Raw genomic sequence first — 18,039 nt, 5'->3', positions numbered from 1 at the left:
CCCGAAGGTCATGAAAAGGCATTTCCTGTGCTAGAACCTAAGTTCCGCAAGAGGAGGAAGCATGCTCAATTGATCTCCCATACTTCTAACAGTGCGTGGGACACAGTCATTGCTCAATAAATATCTGCTGAATGAATGTTCAAATAGTATACAATTTAAAAGTCTGCACAGATACTGCAGAAGTGTTTTAGCCAAAATAAGGGTGAAGTAAAAATCAACCTTCATCATTTTCAGCATTCTCTTCTTTCTCAACTTCCAGAACTTCTGCTCCTGGAATGTAATCTTTGGCATCTAATTCTCCATATTCTTGTACTCTTGCTTCTATGGAAGCCTCTGTAGGCTTACCCTAAAGGAAAAGAAATTGTTTGTAATAAGTTGCTTAGATCATAAAACCTTAATCATGAAAGGTATTCTCTGAAATTATGAATTTATTTTATTTATTTGAAGACAGGGTCTTGCTCTGTTGCCCAGACTGGAGTGCAGTGGTACAATCTCAGCTCACTACAACCTCCGCCTCCTGGGCTCAAGGGATCCTCCCACCTCAGCCTCCCTAGTAGTTGGGACTACAGGCACGCACCACCCCACCCAGCTAACAAAATTATGAATTTAAAAGGGAGCACTATAAAAAATGGTGGTAACCAAATGACAGAAACAGTTTGCTTATGTCTCAGATCAAAATAAATCCCCAGCCAGCAATCTGTGCACTATTTTCTTGTTGTGTTTTGATCTAGATCAAGACACTGGTAGTTATTAGACAGTAAATGCTCTAATTTTTTAAGTCTTGAAAAACGTCATCTGTCTTTCTGTTACATACATGCATTCCTCCTTCCTTCCAACTTGAAAGAGGTAGTATCTGGCTGTGCAATACCCTGTTCACAATACTGGCATCAGCTACTGACTGATCTTTGAGATTCCAATCGGTTAATAACATTAAAAGCTTTCAAGCTGAAACAGCCTGATAGGTCTTCAAGACACAGTCATCATCAATGAATATGTGCCAACCACAAGATATTCAGGGCCATAGTATTTGATTCCAAGCTTAAAGAATACAACCGTGTGCATCATAACCATGTAATCATAACAGAAGCATCGTAAGTACTAAAATTCTAATTGTAGGAAATTTCTCCCAGTTTGTGAGACCATAACCTTTAGACCAACATAAGTGTGCTTTACCTACCCGGAATTTCTTCTGCAGCATCTGAGGATTCAGTGTTCGGAAGAGCTGAATCAAAGTTCTAGCAGACATCATTACATCTGTAAAATAATACTTTTAATTAGAAATTCTGGCCCAAAGAGTACAATGAGGTAGAAAGGAGTCACACTGTACTCTTTGGTGTGTAGAGAGTAACATGCAGCTTACTCTTATCCTTGTGTGTTTTATACTGAGCCAGGTCTTGGAGAAGTTCTTCAGTCATGGCTAGAGGACATCGGGCTGTTATCTCCTTTATAGCATTGATTCTAGAAAAAGAAAAACAAAGTTTAAAAGAGCCTGAATAGCAATTTTTTCATGATTCAACATAGGAAGACTTCCTAAAAAGATTAACTCAAAAGGAAAACATGTTGGGTTTTATATAGCTTAGGTCTCTAAAACTGCAGCATGTTACAGAATGTGAGGTAGGCAGCCTTAGAGGGCTTTTATTCCAGTTACTGCCATTTCCTCTTTTGGTGGAATAAGGAACAGTGTCTGGCACACTAAATCAGAGCAGCATTTACTTGCCAACTCTGAGATGGGACTAGCTCAAATAAGAAAGGTTAAGGTCTTTAGGGCCATTATCCTGCAATATTTTCCAAGGAAAATAAAAAGCTGCTGTTCAGCATATCACTTACTTATCGGGACAGATTAGACAACCCTTAAACCAGTGATTATACTCATTGAGTGTTTTTTAATCAACCAAAAGGGCTACTAAATTGCTCTAGGAAAAAAGAGTGCTTCAATAATAAATCACTTCTTCCAGGGTTCTATGGTTTGAATGTTCCCTCCAAAACTCATGTCGAAATTTAATTGCCACTGTAATGGTTTAAAGAGGAGAGACCTTTTTTTCACTGTTATTATGCTTTAAGTTATAGGGTACATGTGCACAACGTGCAGGTTTGTTACATATGTATACATGTGCCATCGTGTGCTGCACCCATTAACTCGTCATTAACATTGGGTGTATCTCCTAATGCTATCCCTCCCCTAGCCCCCCACCCCATGACAGGCCCTGGTGTGTGATGTTCCCTATCCTGTGTCCAAGTGTTCTCATTGTTCAGTTCCCACCTATGAGAACACGGGGTGTTTGGTTTTCTGTCCTTGCGATAGTTTGCTAAGAATGATGGTTTCCAGCTTCATCCATGTCCCTACAAAGAACATGAACTCATCCCTTTTTACGGCTGCATAGTATGCCATAGTGTATATGTGCCACATTTTCTTAATCCAGTCTATCACTGTTGTACATTTGGGTTGGTTCCAAGTCTTTGCTATTGTGAATAGTGCTGCAATAAACATACGTGTGCACGTGTCTTTACAGCAGCATGATTTATAATCCTTTGGGTATATACCCAGTAATGGGACGGCTGGGTCAAATGGTATTTCTAGTTCTAGATCCTTGAGGAATCACCACACTGTCTTCCACAATGGTTGAACTAGTTTACAGTCCCACCAACAGTGTAAAAGTGTTCCTATTTCTCCACATCCTCTCCAGCACCTGTTGTTTCCTGACTTTTTAATGATAGCCATTCTAACTGGTATGAGATGGTATTTCATTGTGGTTTTGATTTGCATTTCTCTGATGGCCAGTGATGATGAGCATTTTTTCACGTGTCTGTTGGCTGCATAAATGTCTTCTTTTGAGAACTGTCTGTTCATATCCTTCACCCATTTGTTGATGGGGTTGATTTTTTCTTGTAAATTTGTTTAAGGTCTTTGTAGATTCTGGATATTAGCCCTTTGTCAGATGGGTAGATTGCAAGAATTTTCTCCCATTCCGTAGGTTGCCTGTTCACTCTGATGGTAGTTTCTTCTGCTGTGCAGAAGCTCTTTAGTTTAACTAGATCCCACCTGTCAATTTTGGCTTTTGTTGCCATTGCTTTTGGTGTTTTAGATATGAAGTCCTTGTCCATGCCTATGTCCTGAATGGTATTGCCTAGGTTTTCTTCTAGGGTTTTTATGGTTTTAGGTCTAAGATGTTTAATCCATCTTGAATTAATTTTTCTATAAGGTGTCAGGAAGGGATCCAGTTTCAGCTTTCTGCATATGGCTTGCCAGTTTTCCCAGCACCATTTATTAAACAGGGAATCCTTTCCCCATTGCTTGTTTTTGTCAGGTTTGTCAAAGATCAGATGGTTATGGATGTGTGGTATTATTTCTGAGGGCTCTGTCCTGTTTCATTGGTCCCCATCTCTGTTTTGGTACCAGTATCATGCTGTTTTGGTTATTGTAGGCTTGTAGTATAGTTTGAAGTCAGGTAGCGTGATGCCTCCAGCTTTGTTCTTTTGGCTTAGGATTGTCTTGGCAATGCAGGCTCTTTTTTGGTTCCATATCAACTTTAAAGTAGTTTTTTCCAATTCTGTGAAGAAAGTCACTGGTAGCTTGATGGGGATGGCATTGAATCTATAAATTACCTTGGGCAGTATGGCCATTTTCATGATATTGATTCTTCCTATCCATGAGCATGGAATGTTCTTCCATTTGTTTGTGTCCTCTATTATTTCGTTGAGCAGTGGTTTGTAGTTCAAAGAGGAGAGACTCTTAAGAGGTGATTAGGCCTAATGTTGTTATCTTGGGAGAAGGTCCCTTATTGCCAGTGAGTTATAAAAAAGTGAGTTTGGCCCTCTGTTGGCTCTTGTGCTCTCTTCCCCTTGTGCCTTCTGCCAATGATGCAGCAACGAGGCCCCCATCAGATGCCAAACAGACACCAATGCCATGCCCTTGGACTTTCCAGCTCCAGAACTAGGAGCCAAATAAATTTATTTTATTAGCAGTATGAAATTCAGGGTGGGAGATCAGAGGAAAAGCACTTAGATTGCTAATCAATTATTCATCTGTAAAAGTAAAACTGCTAAAAAACAAAAATGCTAATTAGAAAGATAAGTATCTTTTCTCTGGCTCCCTTCTCAAAATTCTGACCAATAAAAAAATTATCAAGCCTCCCAAAAAGACTGAAATATATTTTAAACCAATTTTCTAGAGGTGATACTACCAGCTACAATCTTACATCTTGGTAACTTATAGCAAATCTAGTCCATTAAACAATGTATCTTCTGCCTCCAACCAGATTCTACATACCCTACTGTCATGACTTCTCCAGAGTTCTTGTCAGTAACAAAATTGTTTGCCACAGTCATAAGCAATGATTGAATAATCTGAATTGGAAACAAAAAAGAGATGGGTGCTGGTTGAATGTCTGCATACACAAACACTTAAGAATGAAAGGACAATAGATTATTCATAGTGGAAAACCCAGCCCTCCACCTTCAGTTTAGGAACTGGAAGTAATCAAGATTAAGGAAGACAGATGAAAACACTCCACTTAGGAATTCAGTGTTTTTCTTGGCTATCCTCAGACTAAATCAAAGAAAGGAATTACAAGCTTTGAAAAACAATCTCTATAAATTTACTAATATTCTTGACCTCCCCTAGTTATACAAAATTTGTTTATTAAAGAAAATCAGAATTCTAAACAACCTGTCCAAAAGAAACTTCACTTTTTATGAGATGTACAACTGAACTTCTGTGTAGATCTCCTTAAGAGTTAGTGTCTCTTCTATCTATTAAAAGAAGAAAACGGTGAGGGAAGAGGGGACAGTAACCCTTGTGGGAAAAATGACTCCTGTTGTTGGAAGTCAGGGACCCCGAACGGAGGGACCAGCTGAAGCCATGGCAGAAGAACACAAATTGTGAAGATGTCATGGACATTTATTAGTTCCCCAAATTAATACTTTTATAATTTCTTATGCCTGTCTTTACTACAATCTCTGAACATAAATTGTGAAGATTTCATGGACATGTATCACTTCCCCAATCAATACTCTTGTGATTTCCTATGCTTGTCTTTACTTTAATCTCTTAAACCCATCATCTTCGTAAACTGAGGATGTATGTAGCTTCAGGACCCTGTGATGATTGCGTTAACTGCATAAATTGTTTAAACAATATGAAATCTTGACAAAAGAACAGGGTAACGGCGATGTTCAGGGAACAAGGGAGATAACCATTAGGTCTGGCTGCCTGAGAGCCAGGCGGAACAGAGCCATATTTCTCTTCTTTCAAAAGCAAATAGGAGAAATATCGCTGAATTCTTTTTCTCAGCAAGGAACAGCCCTGAGAAAGAAAATGTGTTCCTAGAGGTAGGTCTCTGAAATGGCCGCTCTAGGGACATCTGTCTTTTACGGTTGTACATAAGGGATGAAATAAGCCCCAGTCTCCTGTGACACTCCCAGGCTTATTAGGATGAGGAAATTCCCACCTAATAAATTTTGGTCAGACTGGCTGTCTGCTCTCAAACCCTGTCTCCTGATAAGATGTTATCAATGACAATGCATGCCCGAAACTTTATTAGCATTTTAATTTCGCCCTGGTCCCGTGATCTCACCCTGACTCCATTTGCCTTTAATATTTTATTACCTTGTGAAGCATGTGATCTCTACGACCCACACCCTATTCTTACACTCCCTCCTCTTTTGAAAATCACTAATAAAAACTTGCTGATTTTGCAGCTTGTGGGGCATCATGGAACCTGCCAACATGTGATGTCTCCCCTGGACGCCCAGCTTTAAAATTTCTCTCTTTTGTACTCTTCCCCTTTATTTCTCAGATCACCCGACACTTAGGGAAATAGGAAAGAACCCACACTGAATTATCAGGGGTGGGTTCCCCCAATAGACCCTGAAGTACCTAACACTAACACTGTCATCCATGCCCTAGGTCCAGAAGTCAGGTTACAAGTTCTCACCTCTGGGGGTACTAGGTGATGAGATGCTTGTGCAGCAAACAGAAGGATCTTTGTTACTTCTGAAAACATAAGAGAACAGAAAGGTCATGGTCAGTGTATCAACCTGCCTCTGAGGACCACAGCAAACATGGCAAGCACATTCTGGTCTAAATGGTATTGCTGCTTATTCCACCGGGAACACTCAATCCCCAGATATCTGCTTGGCTTACCCCCTCACTTTCTTCAGGTCCCTGCTCAATAGCTGCCTTATCGAAAAGTCTCTCCTGACTACACAATCTAAAACAGAAGCCATCCTGACACTCCCTATTGTCCTTATCCTGTTTCCTTTTCCTTCAAAACACTTATCTTTACCTGGACATATTATATATAGCACATCTACATCTGCCTCCAGATGTAAGCCATGAGGGTAAGGACCTTGTTTTACGTTTACTGTGGAATTCGTACTGTCTTAATGCAGTGCCTGGCATAAAAATCATTAAATAAATACTTGCTGAATGAATGCACACGCGCGCGCGCACACACACACACACACACACACACACTCTCTTTTCAAAGGGGCAGCATAGCATAGGTAACAAACAAGGCCACTGGCAAAAGAAGTGAGGTGAATCCTGATTTTCCATTTATTTGCTGAGTGACTCTAGTCTTTTTTTTCCCTTTGTATACCTCACAGGATTAATGTGAGGATTAGACAAAATGACGTATGTAAGGCACTTAGCACAGTGCTTGGTCCATGTTAGATACCAAATAAATGTTAGTTTCCTTCCTGCTTTGGTTCAGGTTCAAAGACAAGAACAATCATCTCTTCTTTCCTGTTTTTGTGTTGTTTTTCATTGAGAACGCATGCGAGGTCAATGTGAGCAGTAAGATCAAATCTTAATATCTATTACGAAGATGCAATAAAAAGTCAATTTTTTAAAAAAGAATTTTCCATGAGTATTTACAGTATTACAAGAAGACTTGCTTTGAGAAACCAATTTGTCGTTGTTTTCTTTTCTTTTCTTTTTGAGATGGAGTTTTGCTCTGTCACCCAGGCTGGAGTGCAAGGGCACAATCTCGGCTCACAGCAACCTTCGCCTCCTGGGTTCAACCGATTCTCCTGTCTCAGCCTCCTGAGTAGCTGGGATTACAGGTGTCCGCCACCACACCTGGCTAATTTTTGTATTTTTAGTAGAGATGAGGTTTCACCATGTTGGCCAGGCTGGTCTTGAACTCCTGACCTCAGGTAATCCACCCACCTTGGCCTCCCAAAGTGCTTGGATTATAGGCCTGAGCCATTGTGCCCGGCAGTTGTTGTTGTTGTTTTAAAAAACAATGGTTTCTTAAAGTTGAGGATAACGACAAACCCACAGCAAACTCTAAAAAGAAAATAAGGGCTTCTCTCCACATCTCTAATGTAGAGCACACTGCACTCCTGTCTTTAGTGATTCCAGAACAAAAGACTTTGCATGTTTATTCTATTACCAAGGCCACCAAAGAAACATGGCAAGTGGCGGCTTACCTCTTTGGTGGGGCTGCAGAAACCTTTGCAAAAAGGGATAGAAATTGAAGAGGAAAAGCTGTGGAGAGAAAACCGACTTTAATACTGATGCAATTGACCTACGGAGTTCCATTTCTTCTCAATGCAAATATATCACCACGCTCAACTAATTGGTGAACACTTTCGTTTTTTTCTCAGTAAGCAATCATGCCCTAGGATGATTCAATATGCTGTATTAACCAAGGCTAGGAACTCTCTCAAATGAGGCTATGCTGCTATCCTCATTATGTAAAGGAGGAAGCAAGTATATGCAGAATGAACTAGAGGAAGGTGAAGTAAACAAAATGTAACATTCTTCTACTCTTAAAACTGGTGTGGCTGCAGAAACTAACTTTTTAGTGTTCTAAGGAGAGGGGATTATGGGAAGGAACAGCATTGATAACAAGGCTCCAAAACAACAGACAAAATCGGAATTCAAATCTGAATAGCACCGAGTATAATTTAATCAGCAAAGCTCACTCCTGGTTATATTCCTGTATACCAGTCCAACCACATGGAAGGAGTCGGGTCCAACCACATGGAAGGAGTTACTCTGTGCACCATAATTCAGAGGGAAAACATTAACACTCTGAAGTCCACCTAAACAAAGGTGACCAGGGTTATTAAGGAAATGGTAATGTTTAACTTTAAGAAGAGAAACTGGAAATAAACTGGTCTTTTTCAAGGTATATCAGTTAGGTGGGAATAAACTAATTTTTTCTATTTCAGCCACAGAGCAAAAGTAGGATGGGCCACTGAGAAGTTGCAGGGAAGACTTTGGTTGAACATAATGATGGATGTTCAATTGTAGTCAGTTGTGAAACTCCAGTATCAGTTTCCTCAAACCACACTTAAATCACACATCACTTTTTCTTTCCTATAGAGCTCAAACTCAGTCTGAATGAACTTGCTGCACAAATACAACAAGAATTGATCCTACACTGGGACTACAGCCATGGAGAAAAAGCAACGTAGTCAGTAAAATGTTAACAGGTTTTTCTCAGAGAAAGGGAACAATTACTTTCACTCATGTGTACTTTCATTTTCAACTTGATATATGTCTATATTGTTTGAAAAGTGTTTTTCTTTTCTTTTTGTTTTTTTAAATGGATGTTCGGAGCAGCACCAGTCACAAGATCAAAATGATAAGGAAAAACCTTAATGGTCATTTCTTCATGGCTTAAATTTCTGGGTATCTCTTTTTCTACAATGACATCTAGTCTGACAGTATATGTAAAGTTCCCATATATATACCAATGAGGAGCTCTTGCAACTAACATTTGTAAACATGACAATTTCCTACTAGAGGGATCTGGAAGTCAGGAAAGCCAAGAAGGGTTAAACAAACAGTGAGCTGTAGTAAGTCAATTAAAATATGTGCATTATATTGGCTCAAGAAAATGTGTATGCACAACAAAGTGAACAAAAAGAAAGTAAAAAAGCAGAACAGGCCAGGCGTGGTGGCTCACGCCTATAATCCCAGCACTTTGGGAGGCCAAGGTGGTCAGATCATGAGGTCAGGAGTTCGAGACCAGCCTGGCCAATATGGTGAAACCCCGTCTCTACCAAAAATACAAAAAAACTAGCCAGGTGTGGTGGCGTGCGCCTGTAGTCCCAGCTACTTTGGAGGCTGAGGCAGGAGACTCACTTGAACCCAGGAGGTGGAGGTTGCAGTGAGCCGAGATTGCGCCACTGCACTCCAGCATGGGCAATAGAAGGAGACTCTGCCTCAAAAAAAAAAAAAAAGAAAGCAGACAATAAAATAGCCTGTCCACAAATGGAATATATGTACAAATTAACATCCACATTACTGCAAAGAAAATGAAGTGATATAAATAGTTATTTTCAGAGATGTTACTCTTCTGTAAATTTTATGTGTTTAAATGTATGAGGGATAAAATTAAGCCACTGCTCTACCTAATGGCTTTTCTTTTACCATGGTAAATTCTACTTCAAATATTCACCAAGAGAAACATAATTCAAACCTCATGAATTCCCACCAATCTGGAGATGAGGTTCATGAGCATCATCTTCACTTCAAACCTCTCCTTACAGCACTCAAGTTGCTTTAGTAGTTTTTCTGCAAAATCTGGCAAGCAGAGGATGAAAGAAGTACATTGTGAGTCCATGGTCTATGTGACATTTATGTAACAGGCGTAGGAAAAGGCAGTAGTTAGATCAGTGAATAGACTGACAAACAGGTGAATATATCAATATATGTAATGGTGCCCAAAATTAAGTCTTAATAATTCCCAAGTTTTTTAGCATCAACACCTAGAGTGACTGTTTGACAGGTGCTCGCTTCACTTAATAGCTCTCTAGAGCCTTGCTTCTTAAAGGGGTAGTCCACAGGCCCAGCAGCTGCTGGTCCACCTGGGAGGCTTGTTGGAAATGCAGAAGCTCAGGCCCCACCTCCCCAGGTGATCTGTATCTACATGCAAGTTTGAGAAACACTGATGTATAGCAGGGGTCAGCAAATCTTGCCATACATTAGAGTACTGAGAGCCCTAACGCCCAGCTACACCCCATACCAACTAAATTAGATTCTCTGGGGATAACAGGACCCAAGCATCAGTATAGTTTTTATAAATTCGCCAGGTGAGACCAATGTGTGGCCTAGTTTGAGAACTAGTGTTCTCGAACAAGGTTTCCCAGATTTTTAGTTTCCACAGACTAGGTTTTTTTTGTTTGTTTTGTTTCGTTTTTTTAAAAAAAACGACCAACAAAAGACTGCCAGTTTATTTGGTCAAGTACAATGCCCTATTACAATTGTGTTGTTAAAAACATGAATCTCAGAAAGACCTGTTTTTCCATATTTTTCTTGTTCTGCGATAGACTGGGAATCACTGATTTAGAAGACAATTTTGTAGGTTACAACCAACTAGTAACAACTAAGCATTTATTGACTATCTATTAAATGCCAGGGATCTTATATTCCCTGAAAACCCCAAAGGCAGGAAATAAAATAGGCAGAGATAAGGACAACAAGGAACTCGGAAGTCATAATTACGTACCTTGGGGATCATGAATCAAGTGAATGGCTGAAAAGTTAAACACCTCTGGTTTTTTCTTCTTTTTTTGTTTCTGAAAGGGAGAGGAAAAACATTTTCAGTCTGAGTTACAGTGATGATGCTCTTAGAACTTAATGTGCTAATAAGGCTGTTATAAGTCCATTAGACTCTTTAAAAAGAAAAAAAACTTTGTTCTAAAAACCTTTTCAACTAGAAGAATTAAAGTTGGTTTTTGCCTTTTAAGATTAAATGTGGGGAATGTGTTCCAACCATTAGCACCTATGAGACTTACAGGAATTTGGAAATGCAAACATTAATAATATGGTTTGGCTCTGTGTTCCCACCCAAATTTCATCTCGAACTGTAATCCCTGCATGTCGAGGGTGGGACCTGGAGGGAGGGACCTGGTGGGAGGTTATTGGCTCATGGGGCAGTTTTCCCCATGCTATTCTCGTGATAGTGAGTTCTCACAAGATCTGATGATTTAAAAGTGTTTGGCAGATCCCCTGTAGTGCTCTCTCTCTCCTGCCACCATGTAAGACATGCCTTGCTTCCCCTTTGCCTTTCCCCATGATTTTAAGTTTCCTGAGGCCTCCGCCACCATGCAGAACTGTGAGTCAATGAAATCTCTTTCCTTTATAAATTACCCAGCCTCAGGTTGTTCTTTATAGCAGTATGAAAATGAACTAATACAATTAGTAAACACACAAGGGCCAAATTAATGACTTTCAAAATCATTACGAAAATATGAAATGTACTGCTTTTATGTACTCTTCTGACAAAACATGTCTAGCAAAGATACCATAATACAAGCTACCTTGATCAGAACAAGTAAAACGTGAATTTAATTAAACTAATTTATCCAAGTCACTGATTTTGCTAGAGCTGAATACATTTATTCATCTAAAATATTAATAGTGCTTAAAAATAATAGTGCTTAAAAATTCATCTAACATTTCTAAGTATTCTGAAAATAGTACTCTGATTTTAAATTCTTAAAAGCTCTGGCTAACAACAACATATTCTTCATTCTAATCACTCCTATCTCATTTTCCAGATACAAGTCCCACCTTGAGCACTTTCATTGCCTTTTCCAACTTTTTCTTGTTTTTGGAACTTTTCTTCCCTGTAGCATATTGTACTAGCAGGTCTCTTGCTGTTGGTCCATCATCCTAAAGAAGAAATTACTTTGTAAAATTGTAAACAAGGAAAATCTGCACAGAATGAAAGAATAAACCTTTCAGCCACTTCTTGGTTCTTATACTCTTTGCACACAGCTATTAAAAATGAATACTACTTTTAGGCTGGGCGCAGTGGCTCACGTCTGTAATCCCAGCACTTTGGGAGGCCAAGGTGGGTAGATCACTTGAGGCCAGGAGCTTGAGACCAGCCTGGCCAACATAGCAAAACTGTGTCTCTACTAAAAATACAAATACTTAGCTGGGCTTGGTGGTGCACACCTGTGATCCCAGCTACTCAGGAGGCTGAGGCAGGGGCATCACTTGAGCCCGGAAGGGGGAGGTTACAGTGAGCTGAGATCACACCACTGCACTCCAGCCTGTCTCAAAAACCAAAAAACGAAAAAAAAAAAAGAAAAAAGAAAATTAGGTGGAAAAAATATGCCTATGTGTGCACAAACAGGTACATACAAAGATTTTCACTGTAGCACTTTTTTTTTTTTTTTTTTGAGATGGAGTCTCACTCTGGCACCCAGGCTGGAGAGCAATGGCACGATCTCAGCTCACTACAACCTCCACCTTCCAGGTTAAAGTGATTCTCCCTCCTCAGCCTCCCAAGTAGCTGGGATTACAGGCACACACCACCATGTCTGGCTAATTCTTGTATTTTTAGTAGAGACGGGTTTTGCCATGTTGGCCAGGATGGTCTTGAACTCCTGACCTCAAGTGATCTGCCCGCCTTGGCCTCCCAAAGTGCTGGGATTACAGGTGTGAGCCATTGCACCCAGCCCTCATTTTTCCTTTAAAAACTGTTGTTGACAACCCGCTCGGGTCCCCTTCCATGCTGTGGAAGCTTTGTTCTTTCGTTCTTCACAATAAACCTTGCTACTGCTCACTCTTTAGGTCCGTGCCATCTTTAAGAGCTGTAATACTCACTGTGAAGGTCCGTGGCTCCAAAACAACAACAACAACAACAAAAAAAAAACCGTTGTCTTCCTTTACAAATATGTACATAGTTTACTATGGCATATGTATTCCCATTGCCCTATTCTGAAATAAGTATCATTTGCTTTCAGAGAGTTTCTCTCTTTTTGTTATTTAGGTTGCCATTTACAATAAAATGTATTAGTCATATACTGTTTAAAAGATGCTATCACATATTCCAGTACTTTGGCTACCAAAATACTAAAATGGGGAAGGATAATTTTTTTTTTTTTAGAAATCCTTATTTTAATATTTCATGCCATCAAGAATCTTGATTTTTTTTTTCCTCAAAGATATGCTGATGATGGCCGGGTGCAGTGGCTCACGCCTGTTATTCCAGCACTTTGGGAGGCCGAGGCAGGTGGATCATGAGGTCAGGAGATCAAGACCATCCTGGCTAACATGGTGAAACCCCATCTCTACCAAAAATACAAAAAATTAGCCAGGCATGGTGGCGGGTGCCTGTAGTCCCAGCTACTCGGGAGGCTGAGGCAGGAGAACGGCGTGAACCCGGGAGGCAGAGCTTGCAGTGAGCTGAGACCACGCCACTGCACTCCAGCCTGGGCAACAGAGGGAGACTCCGTCTTAAAAAAAAATGTTGGTGTCAATTTTCACCCTAAATTTACATAGTGAGATATAGGTATAAGTTTAGAACTAAGATCAAGGTTGAATAAATCTGTTTTATTAATTATATAACCAATCTTACTGAATACAAGTGACAAATTCCAAGTAGAGTAAAATAGCATGGCAGAATTCAATAAAAGGGCAAAGGTGTCATCTAAGTTTCTTTCTAACTTCAGCAGTCATAGACTTTACAATGTGTACTCAGAGCAATAATAAAAGGTAAGATTCAGAAGCAGCTACGATTAAACTAACCTCAGATTCAGAGTCACTGTCCTGTTTTTCATCTTCATCTTTCCCAAGAAAGAATGTCAAAGCGGCAACTAATATCTAAAGACCAATGAGAAAAAAGTCAGCTACTTGATTCAGCTTAAAACAAAGAATAAATCCTTTTGACTATGCTTTATACATGTGCATGAACTAAGATCTGAACAACAAATTCAAAGAGTGGTGGGATTTTTGCTTATTTTTTCTTAATTAAAAATTGTTTTATGTTATTTCTCTAATAAATAATTTTAAAAACTAGATAAAAACTGCGAGGCTCTATATAGTTATCCTTCAAGACTGTCGAGAATTTCTACATCCCCTATAAGAAAAGTGACACTGCAGTTCTAACAGACAAAAGTCAAACACTGACCTTAAATTTCTTTTAGCAGTGCCTAAGCCCAACAGAAGTCAGGAATTACAGGAGAAAACATTAAAAAACCACTGAGGCTATCATTTACTACATAACAATTTAAAAACTCATAATTCTATTGACTCTTTTAAAGTTCAGATGACCCAGGAAAGCAGTATAGGAACAAAGAATGCATCACTTAATATAAACTGCATGTCTGCACATCACTGCATGCCTGGTGTGCAGGCATGCAGTTTATGCTGAGTGATGCTTTCTTCTAACTGCATGCAGAAGCAGACCACCCACAGACAGAGCTTACACACAGCCCTACAGGCGCTCACCTTGGTGACCTTAGAGAAACATGCAGTTGTGATAACATTGACAGTTTTGGCATCATTCCTGGGGGAAGACAATGAATGCTTTGAAGTAAATTTTCATTTTACTGTATTTCATAGCACAGACAATGGCACAAAATAAATGATATAACAAATGTTTGTGACGTACTAGAATTCCCAATTGTAATATTTTAAAAAGATCTCAGTTGCTAAATTACTCAACCACAGGTAAAACATTTCATTAGATTTTAGCCCAGACTTACGACAAAATTTGCAGCCATTAAGATGGAGTATTTAAAGAATTTTTAATGACGTAGGAAGCTAGTCAAGTGCAAAAAAAAAAAAAAAAAAACAAAAACAAAACACAAACAACAACAACAACTGAGAAGATCGGAGACAGTGGCTCATGCCTGTGATCCCAGCACTTTGGAGGGCCAAGGCAGGCGGATCACTGGAGGCCAAGAGTTCAGGTCCAGCCTGATCAACATAGTGAAACCCCATCTCTACTAAAAATACAAAAAATTAGCTGGGAATGTGCCTGTAATTCCAGCTACTCGGGAGGCTGAGGCATAAGAACTGCTTGAACCCAGGAGGCGGAGGTTGCAGTGAGCCAAGATCACACCATTGCACTCCAGCTGGGCAACAGAGCAAGACTCTGTCTCAAAAAAAAAAAAAAAAAAAAAAAACAAACAAAAAACAATAACAATTGAGAATTTAAAAACTATAATATATAGGCTGGGCGCAGTGGCTCACGCCTGTAATTCCAGCACTTTGGGAGGCCGAGGCAGGTGGATCACGAGGTCAGGAGATTGAGACCATCCTGGCCAACATGGTGAAACCCCGTCTCTACTAAAATACAAAAAAAATTAGCCGAGCGTGGTGGTGCGTGCCTGTAGTCCCTGCTACTCGGGAGGCTGAGGCAGGGGAATCGCTTGAACCCAGGAGACAGAGGTTGCAGTGAGCCAAGATCATGCCACTGCACTCCAGCCTGGTGACAGAGCAAGACTCTTTCTCAAAATAAATAAATAAATAAATAAATAAATAAAAATTAAAAAAATAAAAACTATAATACAGAAAAATTTCAACCATATTTAAAAATTCACATTAAACGAAAATGACTGGGTGGAAATACCATAAATACTAACAGTAATTGATTAAAACCACTTTTTAAATTTCTCCAAATTTTCTGCTGTAATGAATATTACTTTTATAGTAAAAAAAATGTTAGTCAATAAGAAAAGCAAAGAAATGAGTTAGGGACACTGTATCAACAAACTGAAGTATACGAAGCATGATATTTTATATAAATAGGATGAATTGACTTGAAAATCTTCAGAATGGCAGAAGAGAGAGCACAGATTTTGGAGTCAGTTAGATCTGGGTTTGAATTTCAGCTCTGCCTCTTAATAGCTAAACTTTTACTAACTCTAAGAACTTCCATGTCATCACTTATAAAATGGGGATAATTCCAGACAAGCTACATCTTCTGTTCTCAAGTTGTTCTAAGTGAGGTCATGTCAAAGTGCCCGACCTCAGTAGATGCTCAAGAAATGACAACCAATGTCATCAGTCATTTGAATTGCCTCTATTTTTACTTCCAACTTAAATCTATGACAGAGGTATATTAAAGAGCTCAAGCTCAAGAGAAGTATTTGTATGTGTGCTCTGTATTAATTACAAACGAAAAAAGAGTCTACTTCTCAAGAGACAAGTATATATACACTACCAGATGTTCCTTCTGTAGAGTTCAATCATTACATCTAAAGACATCTTGGCTGCGGTTGCATTGCTATCTCTTAACATGGTGTACATGAAATTTTGCAATACCTGAAGAAAGGAGGAGAAAGAAGACTTAATACACTGATGGTACAATGCTGCAAACATGGAAAACAGAAGAGTACTTACTACATTCACTTTATTGTTCTTGTGTTTTGCATTTATATTCTTGATATCAGTCACAATATGTGTGTATAAAGTCTGAGGAATAGAAACAAAAATATATACATTAAACCTAACCAACATTTTTAACCTTGCTAAATTTGGAGAACAGTATGAACGTACAGGATGACTTAATTTTACCTATTTTTCATTCTATTGCAAAAGAAACCCAAACCAAGCAAACAAACAAAAAAGCAACTACCAAGCAAAGCAAAGTTGTCCTCAAGAAGTTAAACATGGAGTTTAATGTAATACGGCACAATTCTCCTAAGTATACATCCAAGAAAATGAAAACATCAGTGTTCACACAAGCATTCATAGCAGCCTTATTCATAGTGGCCAAAAAGTGGAAATACCTTAAATTTCCATTAGCTGATGAATGGATAAACAAAATGTGGTATATCCATACAATGGAATATTATTTGGCAACAAAAAGGAATAAAGTACTGATACGTGCTACAACACGAATGAATCTTGAAAACATTATGCTAAGTGAAAGAATCTAGTCACTAAAGACCACATATCGTATGATTCCACTTATATAAAATTTCCAAAACACACAAATCTATAGTGACCCAAAGTAGACTGGTGATTCCCTAGAGCTAAAAGGGATGAGGAACAAGATTAACTACTAATTGGAATAGAGTTTCTTTTGGCGGTGACAAAATGTTCAAAAATTGATTGCAGTGATGGTTGTACCATGCTGTGAATACACTAAAAAACACTGAATTGTACACTTTAAGTGGATGAATTTTACGTAAATTATATCTCAATAAAAGTGTTATTAAAAAAAAAATGCCCCAATTTACCAAGCACCTAACTGCATGCAGGAAAATACTGTGAATGCACATATCACTGGTGCCCACACCATGCTCCCACGGACCACTTTTATTCCACAAATTAGACCAAGAAGTACAATTGCTAAAATCAAACAGTGGTAGTCTCTTAATACTTTGAAAAAAAATTTAAATTAATGAATGTAAACTTAAGTTTTTCTTTCCTTTTTTTCTTTAAATACAGCAGGTGTCTTGCTATGCTGCCCAGGCTGGTCTCAAACTCCTGGCCTCAAGTGATCCTCCCACCTCAGCTTCCCAAAATGCTGGTATTACAGGTGTGAGCCACAGTGTCCAGCCAAGTTTTTCCATCTTAAATTTCTTTCATAAATCTTCAGCTTCTAGTCTTTAACAACAAAAAAGTTTTTTGTGGGGGAGTGGGTCAGTTATAGCTGTGAGTACCAATGTCCTGATTTAGCCAGCCAGTATGGTGCTGTAGTAAAAGGCTTGGGTTCTGGAACCAGAGCCTGGGCTTATATCCAATCCCACCACTAAGAAGCAGTGTGAGAGTGGGCAAGTTACTCTATCTCTCTTTAACCTCAGCCTTTTCATCTGCAAAGTAAGAATAATAATAATGAGGATCTCTCTCTCATAGGGCTTTGTGAGTAAATCAGTAAATACACAAAGCTCTGAGAATGGTGCCTGGCACAAAGTATGCACTCAATAAATATTGGCTATTAACACCATATTACATGCACACAATGGTTGCTTTTTCCTGTTAAAGTTATTATTAACCGTATCCAGCAATGTAAAGCATTGATAATTCAAGAGACAACAAAATTTTATGTCGCCTCAAGGAAGATGCAGGGAAATATTTGTTTTGCCCTTTACCTTTCGCAGAAGCTTATCATGGCAACGAAGAAGTTCAAAGAAGAGTTCTAGCAGGCTTGATGGATTGATGAGATTCTTATTTCTCAGCAAGATCAAAGCTTTGCAAAATGTCTCGGAAGGAAAAAAACATACCATAAGATAATGGTAAAGTTAACAAGGTGAGAAAATAGAGCGTATATGTCCCAAGACCTTAATGTCTTTTACTAACTAGACACTATTGTAGGATTCAGAATAGTCAGT

The 18,039-nt window shown here is 39.0% G+C and overlaps 1 protein-coding gene across 3 annotated transcripts in view; it reads right to left on the bottom strand.

The window, feature by feature from the left end:
• The window catches only part of SDAD1 (SDA1 domain containing 1), a 40,939-nt gene that overhangs the window by 9,548 nt on the left and 13,352 nt on the right, over nucleotides 1-18,039 (bottom strand). For 2 of the 3 annotated variants that reach the window (XM_055297300.2, XM_063610356.1), the window contains 14 exons: nucleotides 17,800-17,910; nucleotides 16,103-16,174; nucleotides 15,924-16,024; nucleotides 14,204-14,261; nucleotides 13,502-13,576; nucleotides 11,534-11,635; nucleotides 10,467-10,536; nucleotides 9,438-9,541; nucleotides 7,435-7,492; nucleotides 5,934-5,992; nucleotides 4,268-4,344; nucleotides 1,361-1,458; nucleotides 1,178-1,254; nucleotides 220-346 (listed from right to left, as the gene is read on the bottom strand). In XM_055297300.2, coding sequence (XP_055153275.1) covers nucleotides 220-346; nucleotides 1,178-1,254; nucleotides 1,361-1,458; nucleotides 4,268-4,344; nucleotides 5,934-5,992; nucleotides 7,435-7,492; nucleotides 9,438-9,541; nucleotides 10,467-10,536; nucleotides 11,534-11,635; nucleotides 13,502-13,576; nucleotides 14,204-14,261; nucleotides 15,924-16,024; nucleotides 16,103-16,174; nucleotides 17,800-17,910 — 1,189 coding nt within the window. The remainder of the gene's footprint in view (nucleotides 1-219; nucleotides 347-1,177; nucleotides 1,255-1,360; nucleotides 1,459-4,267; nucleotides 4,345-5,933; nucleotides 5,993-7,434; nucleotides 7,493-9,437; nucleotides 9,542-10,466; nucleotides 10,537-11,533; nucleotides 11,636-13,501; nucleotides 13,577-14,203; nucleotides 14,262-15,923; nucleotides 16,025-16,102; nucleotides 16,175-17,799; nucleotides 17,911-18,039) is intronic. The other variant, XM_055297301.2, reaches the window with a different exon arrangement.

Source organism: Symphalangus syndactylus, chromosome 10 (assembly GCF_028878055.3).
Source record: "Symphalangus syndactylus isolate Jambi chromosome 10, NHGRI_mSymSyn1-v2.1_pri, whole genome shotgun sequence".
NCBI classification, from domain to species: domain Eukaryota; kingdom Metazoa; phylum Chordata; class Mammalia; order Primates; family Hylobatidae; genus Symphalangus; species Symphalangus syndactylus.
The sequence above is the reverse complement of the archived record's forward strand: the minus strand, read 5'-3'. Positions and strand labels throughout refer to the sequence as shown.